Source organism: Notothenia rossii, assembly GCF_949606895.1.
Source record: "Notothenia rossii genome assembly, chromosome: 9".
NCBI classification, from domain to species: Eukaryota; Metazoa; Chordata; class Actinopteri; order Perciformes; family Nototheniidae; genus Notothenia; species Notothenia rossii.
In genome coordinates, this window is record NC_136907.1 from 11,704,959 (window position 1) to 11,720,017 (window position 15,059).

The 15,059-nt window shown below is 39.4% G+C and overlaps 2 protein-coding genes across 10 annotated transcripts in view; both read right to left on the reverse strand.

Moving 5' to 3' along the window:
- Positions 1-15,059, reverse strand: part of sparta (spartin a) — a 25,440-nt gene continuing 10,381 nt past the window's right edge. For 2 of the 9 annotated variants that reach the window (XM_079652311.1, XM_079652312.1), the window contains exons 2-14: positions 13,390-13,465; positions 13,213-13,303; positions 12,990-13,078; positions 12,847-12,907; positions 11,105-11,313; positions 6,531-6,673; positions 5,092-5,883; positions 3,466-3,660; positions 2,820-2,976; positions 2,361-2,555; positions 2,023-2,184; positions 1,725-1,815; positions 1-982 (exon numbers count right to left, since the gene is read on the reverse strand). In XM_079652311.1, the coding sequence (XP_079508437.1) occupies positions 733-982; positions 1,725-1,815; positions 2,023-2,184; positions 2,361-2,555; positions 2,820-2,976; positions 3,466-3,660; positions 5,092-5,865 (1,824 nt within the window). In that variant the 5' untranslated portion in view covers positions 5,866-5,883; positions 6,531-6,673; positions 11,105-11,313; ... (2 more) ...; positions 13,213-13,303; positions 13,390-13,465 and the 3' untranslated portion in view covers positions 1-732. Of the gene's footprint in view, positions 983-1,012; positions 1,629-1,724; positions 1,816-2,022; positions 2,185-2,360; positions 2,556-2,819; positions 2,977-3,465; positions 3,661-5,091; positions 5,884-6,530; positions 6,674-11,104; positions 11,314-12,846; positions 12,908-12,989; positions 13,079-13,212; positions 13,466-15,059 lie in introns of those variants that run through there. The other 7 variants (XM_079652308.1, XM_079652309.1, XM_079652313.1 and 4 more) reach the window with 6 other exon arrangements.
- ccna1 (cyclin A1) lies at positions 6,298-9,163 on the reverse strand (the record flags this gene model as incomplete). Its single annotated transcript, XM_079648678.1, has 7 exons — positions 6,298-6,318; positions 7,625-7,738; positions 7,851-8,055; positions 8,169-8,395; positions 8,480-8,595; positions 8,680-8,887; positions 9,020-9,163. 7 exons carry the CDS (start codon positions 9,161-9,163, stop codon positions 6,298-6,300), a joined length of 1,035 nt encoding a protein of 344 aa, XP_079504804.1.

A 15,059-nucleotide genomic window follows, 5' to 3' on the forward strand; every position in this document is an offset into this window, starting at 1 on the left:
TAGGGTAGGCAATTATATATTTTTATAATTGAAAAAACAACATGCAAATGACGAAAAAGAGCTCTGATATTTCTGTTGTTTATTCTTGTCCTCTATAACATCACTTTTCGAAAAATAAAAAAAATGCAACTCTGGTAATCATGGATAAATGTTAAGTTTAAAAAGGTAATGTATAGGCTACATTTGTTTTCTGGTTTACATTATCATAACCAGGTTCACTCAAATCATACATAGGCCTATAGAAAGTACAGATGGTCAATATACAATTGTTGTTTGTCGACTGAAGATGCTTAATGTTTTATCATAGGCCTAAACTACACAAAATGTGATAGTAAGTAGGCCTACTACATAATAAAAAAACTAAAATACTACCACAAAATATTTCACGTAACCCAAAACAATGCAGGCAAACGCAGTAACTAAGTGCTTTACGATTTGAACAGAAAACATTTAAAACACAAAGAGAAGGAGATTAAATAAAAGCCAGACATTTTTTTTAGAGACAGAGAGAACAAAGAGAATGTCATTAAACATAAATAAATCACAAAAAAGCAATTTTAAAGTAAGTTTTGACCTACAAAAACTGTTTGCAGACCAAATCTCCTCCGGCCCCTGACAGCTCCTATTAAAATACTTAGTAGGCTTTTTAACAACTTCATAAGTAAAATTGCACTTTCACTTGGCCTAACTTCGATATTTGTGCTATTTATCAACATGCAAAAAATGTCATGTCTATTTTTTTTTCTCTTCCTCTTTCTTCTGCTTTTCCTTCCCATCTGACTCTGCTTGATGTTCTCGTTTCTGCGCCTCCTTCCCTTCAGCTTGTCCTCCCGGGCCTTTGACTATGGCTTTGGCTGTCTGCTTCCCAGTAGTCTTCAAGAAGGCTTTTATGCCCAGATTGTCAAAGTTGTATGCAGTGACACCAACATTAATCGCTGATTTGAGAGCAGTGTCTGTAGCTGCTCCTGCATCATTACCATACCTTTGTCATGAAAAAATATGGTGGAGTTAGGAGAGAGTGGGTTGTTTGTAAGAAAGTAAATTATGGTATGTAAGGAACAGAAATAATGAATTAATGTGATCAAACTGTTTTTATTCACATTAACACACCAAAGGTCAAGACAAATAGTCATATTTCACGTTTTAGCATTTTTATTAGTTACCATCCAGGAAATAGGGCTACAGATAGTATCAACAGCAAGAGCACCCCCACCCAACACAAGCACACCCAGAGACACAAACATAAAAGAAGCTAAAACTACTTCAAGTGAAAAAAGAACCCAAAACCAATATGTCAATATGCCAATATGTCTTAGTATAAAATAATAAAATGAGAAAATTCTGTGTTAGCTGTTGCATAAAAAAAGTCATAGTGAGAGTTCTTTCCTTACTTGATCTAGGTTAATAAAAGTATATACATGAAAGAGCTGATCAGTTGTTAGTTCAAAAGTCTTTGCCTTTATTTCCCCTTGCAGTCATATTTTAGTTTTTGTAGTTTTTATTAGACATTCTAAGGCTTTAAATCTGAAAAGAAATAGGTAAGAAAGCAGATCAGTTTCCCAACGTACCAAAAAGAAAGCAACACAGTAGGATGGTATTCAACTATTATTCAAAGAAACCAAGTAGATCTAGGAAAAGATTGAAAACAAGGTCTACAGTAGTAACATTTGCATCAATTAAATAGAAAAGCAGAAATGTGAAGTGTGTGAAATGTTAGAACTTACTTGTACGTCACAGTTGTGACAGTCTCTGCTGAAACACTTTTGCCAACCAGCTTCGCTCCGGTCTCCATACTAGACCAAACAGTAGAGAAACCTGGTTTGGATGAAAAGTAAAATTGAGGAAACTCCAATAAAACTTAGATCACCCACATTTAGGTTAATATTTCAAATGCCATTATATATCAGATCCCAAAACATGTCTGACTGTTTTGACAGTTGAAAGTGATAAAAAGTCAATTATCAGACATTGTAGAAAGATAGTAGTACTATACCCTGAAATTCACAATGTTTTGGTAAATACCTTGTACACTGCTGGCTGCCACTAACTTGGCTCCCTCCCAGTTGGAAGGGCCGCCATCTTTATTTTTCTTCAGAGACTCTGGGACCAGCTTAGCGCCCTGTTTCTTCAAATGGGGAGCCATCTTGTCTGCCATGTGTCCTGCCACTGTACTCACTCCATTAACTGTAAATATAAACATGGTAAATATACATCCGTGATAATTCATAGTACAGAAGAATAATGACAAGCACTGTATACAAAAAGTTTTCTTCAGTTTTGAGAAAAGTGGATAACCATGTTTTTTTTAAACATTGTTGTATCTAATATAATCCTTTATCTTAGTTGGAATAAGTTCTTACCTAAGAATTGGCTGACTTTCACGGCCCCCCCGGTGGCCTGTTTAGCCACCTGCAGACTTTTGGTGACACGGGGGCTGACCTCTGAAGCAGTTTCCTCGGGCGTGATGTGGTCCCGGATCTTGGATGCTCCTCTATGAACGGCCCTTCCAGTGGCCTCGGCTCCTTTTACTAACCCTACACTCAACCGTGTAGCTCCTACACACAGAAGCATTTTGGGTGTTAAACGTAAGTTAGCAATATCATTGATCGTTGTGTTGTTTAAATATCTACTACAGGTTAATTAAGAGTTGTACAAAGTTTTCCTTGCGGGACTCAACTTGTTAAGGAGGGCAGCAACAATGATAAGCAGTGCCCTCTAGTGGTTATTTTTGTGAATATAGCAACAGCAAATGTATATGGTCTCTTTACAAAAGTACAACATTGTGTTTTACTCCTTTATTAAGGCTCACACAAGCACACCTGTCAAGATTCCTTGTGCCATCTTCTCACTCCATCCAGGAAGCGGTGGTATGTCCTTCTCCCCTGAAGGCACTGTGAGCCCTTCAAGCTCTTTGGTGGGACCAAGGGGGACTTTCTCACTCAGGTTGATGACCTCTGAACCTTCCCCCTCCGGAACCTGTCAGAGAATCCATCAAGTCATATTTAATCACAAAAGGACACACAGTAGGAGACTCTTAAAACGTGTACACCCAGAGAGGAGGTGTACATTCCTGTAAGCCGTGACTCACCCCGCTAAGAATGTTTGTAACCACAACATAACTATTTAGTTCCTCCTGAAGTGTCAAGAGAAAAGAGTGACGCTATAGGCATTCTACAATAAGGTGTAGTCCTTATTATCTCTGCCGAGGAGGCTATGTTTTCAATTTGATTTGTTTGTTTGTTTGATTGCCAGCTGAAATACTGAAACAAATATTAAAAAAATAACTTAATGGAAGAGTGTAGCATCAGCCAAAGAAAAAAGCCTCCGATTGCCCTTGTAGTGAATTTAATTGATAACATTTCAATAACCTACTTTTCTATACAAACAAAGAAAAACACATTGTTACAAAGCCTTGACTCCAACTACATGCATACCTATCCCTACATTTGAAACATAAAGACTGACCTGGACCCTGAGTTCAGCAAGTTGTGAGATGAGGTCCTTAAACGTCTGTCTGTGGGCAGCAGGCAGCTCAGAGGACAACACTATGCCCACGTAGGACCCTGGAGTCGCTGACAAGACGTCAGGGAACATGAAGATCCCAGAATTAGCCAACAGCACTGGAGTGTCTGTTGTCAGTGGGTACAGACAGTCACACACCTTGAAAATACAGACACACAAAAAAGACATCATCACCCATGTGCCATCATTACCAACAAAGGTTGAATTCACTCTAACTGAACTGGTTAAATATTCCAATGGTGGCTTCTGTCGAGACCTCAATTGTTTTTCCAGTTCATAATATGTGAACTGTAAATCATCCAATGTTATATCCAAATGTACTTCATATGTAAAAGGCAGCTTCTTTTGAGACCTACAGTAAATGTTTGCTAGATGCATTGTCATTTCCAGGAAGCAGTTTCCCCTGCTCCTTTTGACCCCATGTTTTCCCCTCTCAAAGACACATGATAGCATTTTAGCACCATCAGGACTTATGTCAGTCATCAACACAAACATAATATAGACACAGCTGCATAGTGCCACTGGTATGCCGCCTGACAGAATAACCCCGCGAGGGTGCAGGACACTGACAAGCAGCACAACAGAAGTGCAAAGTCATCTGTAAATGGGACCATTGTCCTGCGGGGAAACAAAGCAGGGCCAGAATACAGCAGAGCTGCTGACCAGCCATGGCTGGTGGGAAACAGTGTCATGGGTTGCCCTGCAGTACTCTTCAGCATGGTATTACGTGCTCTTTGTAGAGGTGTCAGAATACAATATTGTTACTTTATGCGTTTTAAATTGAGCAGGTTGTCAGAAGGTTTACAGGGGCAGATAAAGATTCTATAAGCAAGCTAAAACAAAAGTCATGCATTTCACAAATACATGGAGAGTAATATAGCTCAAACATTGATACCACAATGGTATTTACCAACTAGTATGGTATTTACTACAATGTTTTTCACATTACTAAAATATGATCTAAACATTGTTGGAGTGTAAAAGCATTATCGACATTGTAACTAGAGCTGAAATATTTCTTTTTTCTTTTTCTATTAACGAAAATGTATTTTGATGATAAATAAATCCTTTTCATGCAAAACATTTTCAATTTTTTGTTGAACCATATTGAGCCTTGAGTGACAGGTATGTTTCACTTTTCTAAGTAAATAAAGAAAATAAGTCAATGGGTTAATGGCTTATGAAAATGATCAATAGTTGCAATCTGAACTGTAAAACTCTTTCAAATTTAATATAATTGTGGTCAGGTCAAATTCTCAATCCAATACAGCTTTAATGCTGTTTTGTCATTCCATGTGCATGTGTTGTCAAACTCAAAGTGCACATCGCCCAGTCCGTCATTTGAAAGCAGAACATTTCTTTGTGAGTAGTACTCATTTGATACACTATATATCAACAAAGTGACTCATAGTTAGTTCTAAAACTGGTCTTATGAAGACAAAGTGGTTTCACCCGGGGGAGTTTCCTCCTCACACACTCGCCTCTTTAGACACACGCCCAAGGAAAATGCTTTGCTGACATGCCCACAACCCAGATGCTTACACGTATGACGACATACTGCATACTCACATGTAGGAAAGCTGAGGGTCTTCCACCATTGGAATTTGTGTGCTGATTTTCAAATGTGAGGATGCGAAGGAAGCCTGGGTAAGACAGGGCGCTCACTTGCCCATTCGCTGTCACGAAAAACATCTGCACCCCAGAGGGGATGTAAAGCATCTCGTTTCCGTCTTTTCCTGCTGATGCCCCGGTCTGCATTCCGAGCCCGAAGCCGCCTCCAGCAGAACTATAAGACAGGCTGCGGTGGCCGACAGTTGGCTGGGGGCTGTATGCTGGAGGCTGGTCCCCTGGGTTAGCCATGTTTCCTGCAGGGAGCGTGTGCAGAGCAGCAGGGGCAAGAGGCCTAGGAGGGAGGTTTGGGGTTGTGCTCTCTATAGTGGTAGGTACGGTGGGGTACAGATGGTGGAGGGAACTTTCGAGGGGCTGGCTGCTCTGTGCCAGGTCAGGATAAAGACTGAGAGGTAGATCCATCAATAGGCCGCCTCTCTGTGCTCCTGTGGTCTGCTGAGAGGTCTCCATGTCAGAGAGGTGGGTGGTAACAGTCCTCAGAGTGTCCCTCATCTTCTGCTGAAGCTGCCTGGCTGTATCCCACAATACTCCCTGATGCTTCTTCCCCCCAGTGGGAACTCCCAAGCCTTGGGTGAGGTGCTGTCTTCCTTTCCGGTAAGACTCCAGGGTCTCAGCTTTTTTCCCGGCCTCTTCAGCAGCCAGCCCCCGGCTCAGAGAGTGAAACGCCAACTCATACTGGTCCTTGATGATCAGCAGCTCAGCAGGCTCAGTCATACTGAGGAGTGACAGGTGCTAGAAAAAGCAGGGACACAGTGAACAGATAAGCAGCTCATCTCTAAATGAAAAAAGTTGCGTCTGTATTGGCAGTCTGTTAGATTAACCATAAAAAGATGCATAAACAGAGTCAGGGATTTTTTCCTACAACACATACTGTAAATATTATACACTTAGATATTTGTGTAGGCCTACTAGTTAGTTTAAGGCCAATAGTTTCGAAAATGAACACTGACTGAAAACGACAAAGTTGTGTTTATTAAACGGAATGAGGAAAGAGTTAAGAGCATGCACCTGTCAACCAGATATGCAGCTAAACCAGATGTGAAAAGTAAAGAAAGACACATTGCCTACATAAGCACTCTGGCAGCATTACGGCAAAGTAGATGAATTAATGTAAAAACAAATATGTTATGTTATTGTTATTGGCGGCTATGACAGGTTGTAAATAGCCTGAGCAAGCGAACACATCAAGTTTAACCTGAACAACAAGACCAGGGATTTGCCTGTGGGCTTTATAGAAGCCTTCTCAAGAAAACAACTTTAGTTAAAATAACAGCGTTTAAACATGTATTCATAGGCTATCAAGTGTATCAATTCAAAACATAAGATGACTTTACGTTTTCAGACAACTTACCTCTATGATAAACTTTAATATGCCTTACCTTGAACTTTAATATCCGGTAAGAGGAGAAAACCACACAAATAGTTCGTTTCAGAGTCCTTATTCAGTTTTATACAGTGTTTCCGTACTTTCATGGAAAATGCCTGCAAAAATATATGCGTTCACTTCACTGGCTGTGTCAATCTGGCGCACACGCGCGCACACACACACACACACACACACATGCGTCAAACCAGCTGGAGCGACAAAAATGGCTTCCGGCACACACTTTCAAAATAAAACCCATAGACTCAACAAAATGTTAAAATAAAAACTTTATTTAGAAATAAAGAATACATAAAACACAATTACTTTAAGTGTGTTTTCTATCCTTTGCAATACAGTGAGACATGAAATATAAACATTTGCACACACAACAATGCTATGGTAAACACTTATATAATCATAATGGTAGTGATGGTAACAAAACAAAAACCTGACATTGAGCATGAACACTTGCCAGTATTAAAAAAACCTGTCATGAGGTAGGTTTTAATAAAAAATGTTTTATTGAATTTGTATAAAATATATAGAGGAGTTTGCCATGTATGGGTTTGGCAGTGGAATCAGCTGGGTTTGTTTGGTTCTCAGTCTATTATTTTCTTGCAGAAGCGTTCAAGAAGCGTGGGGCAATTATTCATGAAAAGGCAGAGCAGCAGGTGCAGTGATCAATGAAACACGAAAATACCTGTAATTGGAGAGAATAAAGTTACATGTAGAGATTTAAAATGAAGTCCTGGACACATGAACAACTCAAACTTTCTGCAAAGCACACCTGAAATATCCCAAAGGTCTGTAATTTGCGGTAGCTGTTTGTAAAGTTGTAAATGTACATATGTATAAGTTTAAATGTATATAAACAAATACAAACTACGCCTTACTTTGAAGTCTTATACTTTTCCCTGATGGCCTGTTGAGGATGACTCTCTGCACTGATGTACAGCTTGTGGAGGGCAGTCATGCAAGGCACAATTTCCGCAGTGGTATAACCAGTAAAGGCATTTAAGGAATCGGGCTAAAATATGGGGACAAGTTGCCTAAAATGTCATATTTTTTACCAATTCCTTGACAAGACAATGATCTGGGCTAACTTACCCAGAGAGATTTGTTTACAATGTAAGCAGCTAGGCAGTATGCTCCAGCTGCTACTAGAGATGGGGTGTACTGTAGGAATGGATCCATTTCCAGCAGGCTTAACTCTGCTACATACTAGAAGCAAACAAATCACACTTAACCAAATCAAAATATCATCAAGGTACAAACAGCAACTTTAAAAAAGGCAGTGGGAACAAATTCTCTCTTTGATAATGATTTTGCTAACCTGGGCCAGGTTCTCTGTGATGGTGCAGACAGGGTGGACGGACATGAAAAGGCGAAGAAACTGGTTTGTTGTGGGCGCTGCCATCCTAAAGGACAACACTTTTAGGAAAACATGCTCCATCCGGACCAGCTGTTTCTTAGTGTAGGTGCTGTCTGTGGTGTACACAAACTCATTCAGCTCTGGGGGGCAGATCTCTTCGTATTTTCTGCAAGGTGACAGAGATTAGATGATGTGAGTCTAAAGACCACCAAATGTTATTACCAAATCAGAGAATGGACTAAACAAAAAACAAATCTTTAGAGACAAACACATGCTTACGCAGCAATCATTAACGCAGCTGTGCCGACCAGCTGCAACTTGCCACGTTTCACCAATGCAGTGCACGACAGAAAGCGGTCTAAATAGTTGACGGCAAGGTGCAGCGTTTCAGAGCGAAGCCTGTATTCCTGGACGACTTCCACCAGCCAGTCCACCAGAATCACTCGCATGCCATTGGTGATCTCTGGATGTTTCTCTAAGTAGCCTGGCTTTGGCCTGGACTTTATCTGCCATTACAAACAAAAGCAGTTATGAGTTATTTACAATGGACTGTGGAGCAAAACATGCTCATAATTTAGATAATGTCTCACTTCACGCTCCCTCAAGTGCAGATGAATGTCCTCTGCATATTCAGAAACACACAGCACTTCCTTTGACATCAGGGATTCATCTTGTTCAGACTGCATAGAAGCATCATGGCCTGAACCTACAAGAGTGAACAGCAATGTAGTAAACCATGTACAGACTGAACCGGGAAAAAGCCTAGTAAATGTTTCTTTGCCAAACTCACTTATACTCAGTTCCGTCAAGAATCTTAAATCAGCAGTAGTTTCGGCCGCTACGTTATAGCTCTCTGAGACAACTTCTTGACCAGAAGGAGCAAGAACAACTTCACAAGCCTCCTCAACATAAATATCAAAGCTGGAACTGGAGGGACGGCCAAGGAAGGCAAGATGGGAGCTGTCTGAGATTGAACTTTGTTTGGAAAATTGACTTCCCTGTGGAGAAAAAAAAAGAGTGATTGGAGAAGGAAATATGCTTGCTGCAATGTGATTCTTATGTGAAAGGAAATGTATTTGAAAAGGTTCTTAAATGCTACAAACGCTCTCCACTGTGCCATTCTCACTTACCTGGCTGTAGGATCGACCATGATAATCATTTTCTGACAACACACCGAGGACGATCCGCTGCTTGCCTCGCTGGACCTGCACTGGATGTGGAATGTTTTCTTTGCTGGTGTTACTGCCGCTATGGGCATTTATGCTGAAGTTCATCTTTAAACAAGCAAAGATAAAGTATTAAAACATAGCATTCAGGAAAGAAAGAGTAAAATAAATATTTCATGAAATAAATGGGATAACTTGTAGGTAAGTGATTACATATACAACTGAAAATGGACCATTATTATAGTATTTGTCAGGTTCATGTATGCAGTAGGCCCGTGGTTCCCAACATGGGTTGCCACATAATTAAATGATGAAATAAGAAAAAAAAAACTTTACACCAAATGATGTAAAACATTTTTTCAATTCATACATTTTTTGTGAAATGGGTTTTAGCACAGATATAAACAGCTTTATATCCATGTGTTTCAGCTCTTCTGCCTTTTGACCACTTTAAACTATTCAATTGTGACAATCTGACCCAAAAATTAGCTTTAAAATCATTTGCAATCTTTATTTAAAAAAGAAGCAAACCACACTTGAACAAAATAGAGCATTTCAATAGGCCTCTCATTATGATGTTTTTTTATGAATAAATGTATCTTTAGAATGGCAGAAAAAAAGGGATTTCTTTTCATTTGCCTGAATCAAGGTTGATGTATTAAAAGTGCTTGTTTTCATTTAAAGACCAAAATATATTCAATTACTGGCATACCACAAAGGATAGGCAACAATTGAGAGGCTGGGACCAGTGAATAGGCTTTAAAAAACAACAACATTATTGATCACTTTTGAATGAAGTTGAAACATATTTTTTGGGAATAAACTTTTTAGTTCTGAAGGTTAAAGAACAGATCAAGAAATTAAAAAAAGTCCCACAATTGATTAAAATAAATAGTGTGGAGACTTAAATTAGTTTTATGTATTAAAATAAAGTCTAGCATCAAGCATTTTAATAGAGGTCAGTAAAGTGTGATATTTACTCACTTCTCCTGTACGCAAGTGAACTGAAAATGTAACATTACCATGGTTACAAGAATGTATTACTCTCCAAGAATCACATAAACAAAAACTAAGATAAACATCGAGTAAAATAGAAGGCTTCAAACTAAGTGCATCCCTTCACTGTATCACAGAACAACACAGGTTGTGTCGGCTTCAAAAATAAAGCATATTTTCTTGACTGCAAACTCACCGTTATCAGGATCAACGAAGTAAACAGCAAACAGCAAACGTTAAGAAGGTGAGAGGAAAAACCGGTGCATTCCACTAGACCGGAGAAATTGACGGTACAATTCTGATATTTGCTGATTTTCAGACAGACAGCGACCTCTTGCTGCGTTTAAGTGACTTACACTAGCGTGCTGTGTCGTATGTTATTTATCCGAGCGATACAAAAAGTTTCCTTCAGGTTTGCTTCTAAAATAATCAGCTGTTTTCTCCGAACGGCTTTCTGACCAATCACGTGCCAGAACGCAACAGCTGACGACGTCGTGCGTCAGGAATCCCTCACTGAATTTCTAATATGATTTATAATTTAATAACGGATGGTTCTGGTTTTGATGTTCCATGACTGCCTTAAATTCAGAAGATATTGTTAGGTAAAGCACCTATTTGTTGGTTTTGGAAAATGACTTGTATGGAGCTCAACATTTCCATTAAGGATGCTATACCTTTCCTCTGATCTCTTAAAAAAACTCCAATACATAGTCAATCTTTGGATAATGCTTGGGTTATTATTATTTATATTTTAACAAGAAGCAAATACTTTTTTGTAAAATAGTTGTGATACACTAATATATTTTGTACAAAAACATACATTTTTTACAATTAACTTGTATTTTTTTGTATCTATGACACATTTTCCTTATTTGAATTCATATTTGTGTCCTTTCTGTTTCACATGAACGTAGTCAGTTTCTCTCCCTTTTTCGAGATTTGTGCTTGATATCATTATCAAAGCATTTTTATCGTAGATGTCACTGGGATTTTTCTCACATATCTGGATTTTCCCTTTCAGCTGGCAAGTTTCTCTTGACTGCAGTTAGTCACCCTTTTGTTTTGTCTTTTACACCAAAAAAACATTGGTTTGAGGATGAAAGTGTTGCTGCTTCTGGCTGAATGCCTTCCTCTCTGTTTTCTCCTCAGCAGGGTTTAAACTGAAATCCATGCTGATCGGGTCACTGCTGTCGGCTTTGTTGTCGCTCTGCAGAGGCTGTGTGCTTGCATCCCACATCAGAGAAGCAAGGGTTTTCTATTGGCTAGAAAGCAGAAATTCACAACTGAAAACACACAAATTCTACATTATAATATATTATCTTGTGGACCTATGCAATATTAAATGATGGACCCTCCTTAGACTCATAAACACAAACAAATTAACAATTTTATAAAATAGAATAAATACATATTAAATATTAGGGAAAAAAGTATATTTACTGTAAAAACTCCACATTTGTCTGAGTATGAGAGTAACCTGCTGATGTTCTAAAATGTCCATCAGATGGCAGACTTTCTCTACAGAAATAATCGTCTGATGTTTTTCATCTGCAGTAAATCCAGCAGACTTTTGACAGGTTACGTCAAATAACCATTTTACTATTTGTCAGATAACGTAACAATATGATGCAGAATTTATCGCTGGGCTACAACCCAAAGAATTCATAAATCATACATATTAAATGATCATATTACATTGTGAGCCTGTTCAATCAAATTTTACAAATTCCCACAGAACCTTTGCTCATCCCAACTCCTCGGGGATAGAGATGGTGCAAAGCTGGGAAATACCAAAGTGACTCGTAGTTAAAGTGGGACGCACTTTTCTCTGCTTGCAAAGATAGCTGATGTTATGAGTTGCCTGAAATGATCATTGTTATGATGATTATTAGCCACAGCCAGAACTACAGGCGGTAAAGTAAAGAGTCACGGAGCTCGGGGGGGGGGGGGGGGGGGGGGGGGCCAGGAGCATCAACCACAGTGTTGTCATGTTGCTGCTGTTTGCTTCAGTGGAGCAACAGGGGACTAAAGAATCCAATTTGCAATCTTTCGGCTGCTTCTTGAACCTTCAGCCAACCGTCACTCTTGTACTTTCCTGTATGTGTGCATTTATCCCATACGAGGTGGGTAGAGCTTATCCTTATTTCACCATAAAAATGTTCCACCTCTATTCCAATGTAAGCATTTCTTACATAAATATTTCTTCTTCTATCTTTATGTAATTAAGTTAGACCTCAGTAATCTATCATTGATGCTTCTGGTCAAACACAATCTTTAGAGGCACATTTCACCCCTAAAAACATTACTATGGAGCAGAAATCCCTATGGCTGAATTTTGATAGACCAGGTGCCAATATTTACCAGCATTGCTGCAGATTAAAACCAAACATTTCCCTTTCCCAGACCATGTATACAAAAATATTTCTTACCATTAATTATAATTAAAGTAATGAATGAAGAGCATTCCATCAACAGTGAACTAAGATAATGTCATTCTGAGTGTTATTATACCTCTTATTAGACCTAATGTTATTTAAAAAGACTGTTGTGTAATCTCCAAATCCTTTAAAAAAACAGGGCCAACATAATATTTTGCCTTTGCAACAGCTGCTTATTAGGCGCTAAAAGCATCATTTCACAACCCTGTGTAGCTTGTGTGACATTGTACAGTTTGTGGAGCTGAAACGTATCAATACCCAGTGCCAAGGAGAGCAGGAACAGTAAGTAATTTTCCCTGTGACAGATAAGATGCGTTGGATCTTTGCTCCTCTGCAGAACTGATGAAATATCCTCACCTACAGTATTTGCTCCAGTACAGATGGGAGATAAGGTCGCCGGCTGTGGCCATTTTTTTCTCTGAAAAATGTATAAAAAAAAAGAAATCGATATCTGGTCCCACTGTGCTGAAAGAAGTGACTGAGCACACATTCACACTCACACACAAAAACATAGCACCTGCTCGGGGGACACCGAGTCTCTCTGCCTTCCTCTGACTTTATATCCCTCTTCCTCATTTCCGTTCGGTCCCTGAGCAGATGCAGATTGCTTATGACAGATAGCATTGGGCTGCTGCCATTTCATTAACATGATGTATTGGTGGTGACAGGCTTGGACCAGATGGGCAGGGGGGGGGGGGGGGGGGGGGGGGGTTGGAGCATCACCTCTTAAATACTGCACCTTTCAGGAATATCCTCCCAGCGAGCGATGGACACGTCTCATCTCTCAGCAGCATCTCATCCTGTGGTGTTCGCTCTGTTGTGAGATCACAGCAGAGATTGCCTCTCACCCTGAGTAAGCACAGATATAGTAGTTCAGGAAACAGGAATCGGGCGACTAACCTGGAGGATGAAGAGATGAAAGGGCATCCTAATCTCCTGAGGTTTATCCACGTCGAACAGGCATTTTCCCCTCACCCTTGGCAGGAAGAGAAGATGATAAACTCATCACGATTCAATCCAAACTCAAGAATCAAACTTGATTCTCAGTTATCTTTTTTTATCTTCTTAATGTCTGTCATCTTACCCACAATCCTCCATTCTCCCTGTTCCCACGCAGGTTAATAAATAGTTAGGGGAAACAAAACATTGCAAAACAGTTGCAAATGGGCTGATTTCAACTTTTATTGTCAGCTCAGTCAGACTAATCTTTAACTACAAACAATTGGAAGTTCATTGGTTGATTTCTTTGTACTCTCCCTTTAAAATCTGCTTTGTTTTGTTTATGTGGGATGAAACTCTGAACACCGCTACAAAGATGAGTCGTGTTAGGTTGAAGCCCAATTAGCAGCATTTACGGCTCTGAAAGAGGACTGGTAATTAGGGATGTCCCGATCACCTTTTTTTGCTCTCGATCCGATTCCGATCATTTGATTTTGACAATTTGCCGATACCGATTTTTCCCGATCCGATCTTTATGCAATGCATTAAGAGGAAAAAAAGCATTCAAGTTGTCCCTTAAGGTTATTTTTTTATTTAAATTAGATATTCTATCCAACATGGATATAGCTTCTTTCTTTCACAGCAGCATTGGATCAGTTTAGTTGTGCAGCATTGGATCAAAACAAAATAAAGCTTATCAGTACTCGTTAGCTTACTGCTACAATTAGACACTGCGCCCTGCCCACTCTGTTGCCAGATTTGAGAGAAATAAGCAACCAGGTCTATGAAAACAAGCCCCAAAGAAGCAACTATACATGATGTTGTGTAATTTGAAACCAAAACTAAGGCCTCAGGATGACTTTAAGACTTGAACATGGTCATTTTTGTTTTTTAACATTGAATACAAAATTTAAAAAAAGTATTTATAAAAAAAAAAAAAAAAAAAAAAAAAAATCCCGATCCCCGATTTTTTTCTCCCGATTCCGATCTTTTGAAAATCACGTGATCGGCTCCGATCCCCGATCACGTGATCGGATCGGGACATCTCTACTGGTAATCATCACGTTCGTATCCAAGCTTCCATAAGATCATGAGACAACAGAACTTTAGAGGCCAAATCATCTGTGGCAAGCTGCAGGGGCATCAGTGAGGGAAACACTGCAAAACATTTCATATGTAGAGGGGACGAGTTTCAAAACTCATGACAAACACCAACAAACAACATCAAATATGATTAGTAGTTATTCTCAAGTTTCCTCTTATCCTCTTTGCCTGCTGCGTGGAGGTCACATGTCTCACCGTCTTAGTGCTAATAACGCTTTATTTAAATGACCCTCATGCGGATCAAAGGAGCTTTTGTTGGGGAATATGATGGGGACATTTGGTGCCAATCTCCTCAATGAAAAGGCATTGAGTACTGTAATGAGCCAGGGACAAAAAAAGAAAAATGAGCTTGGAAAAGAAAGAGAGGAGGGGGCATGTTATGTCAAGTGGGAGCGCTCTTATTGTCTGCTTCTTATGATGGTGGAATAATTATGATGCTCAAACTGTGAAAACACAACACACACCTGCAGAGACAAGTCAATCTATAAGCAGACGCTTCATAGGATATCACAGCATGTGGTATAAAC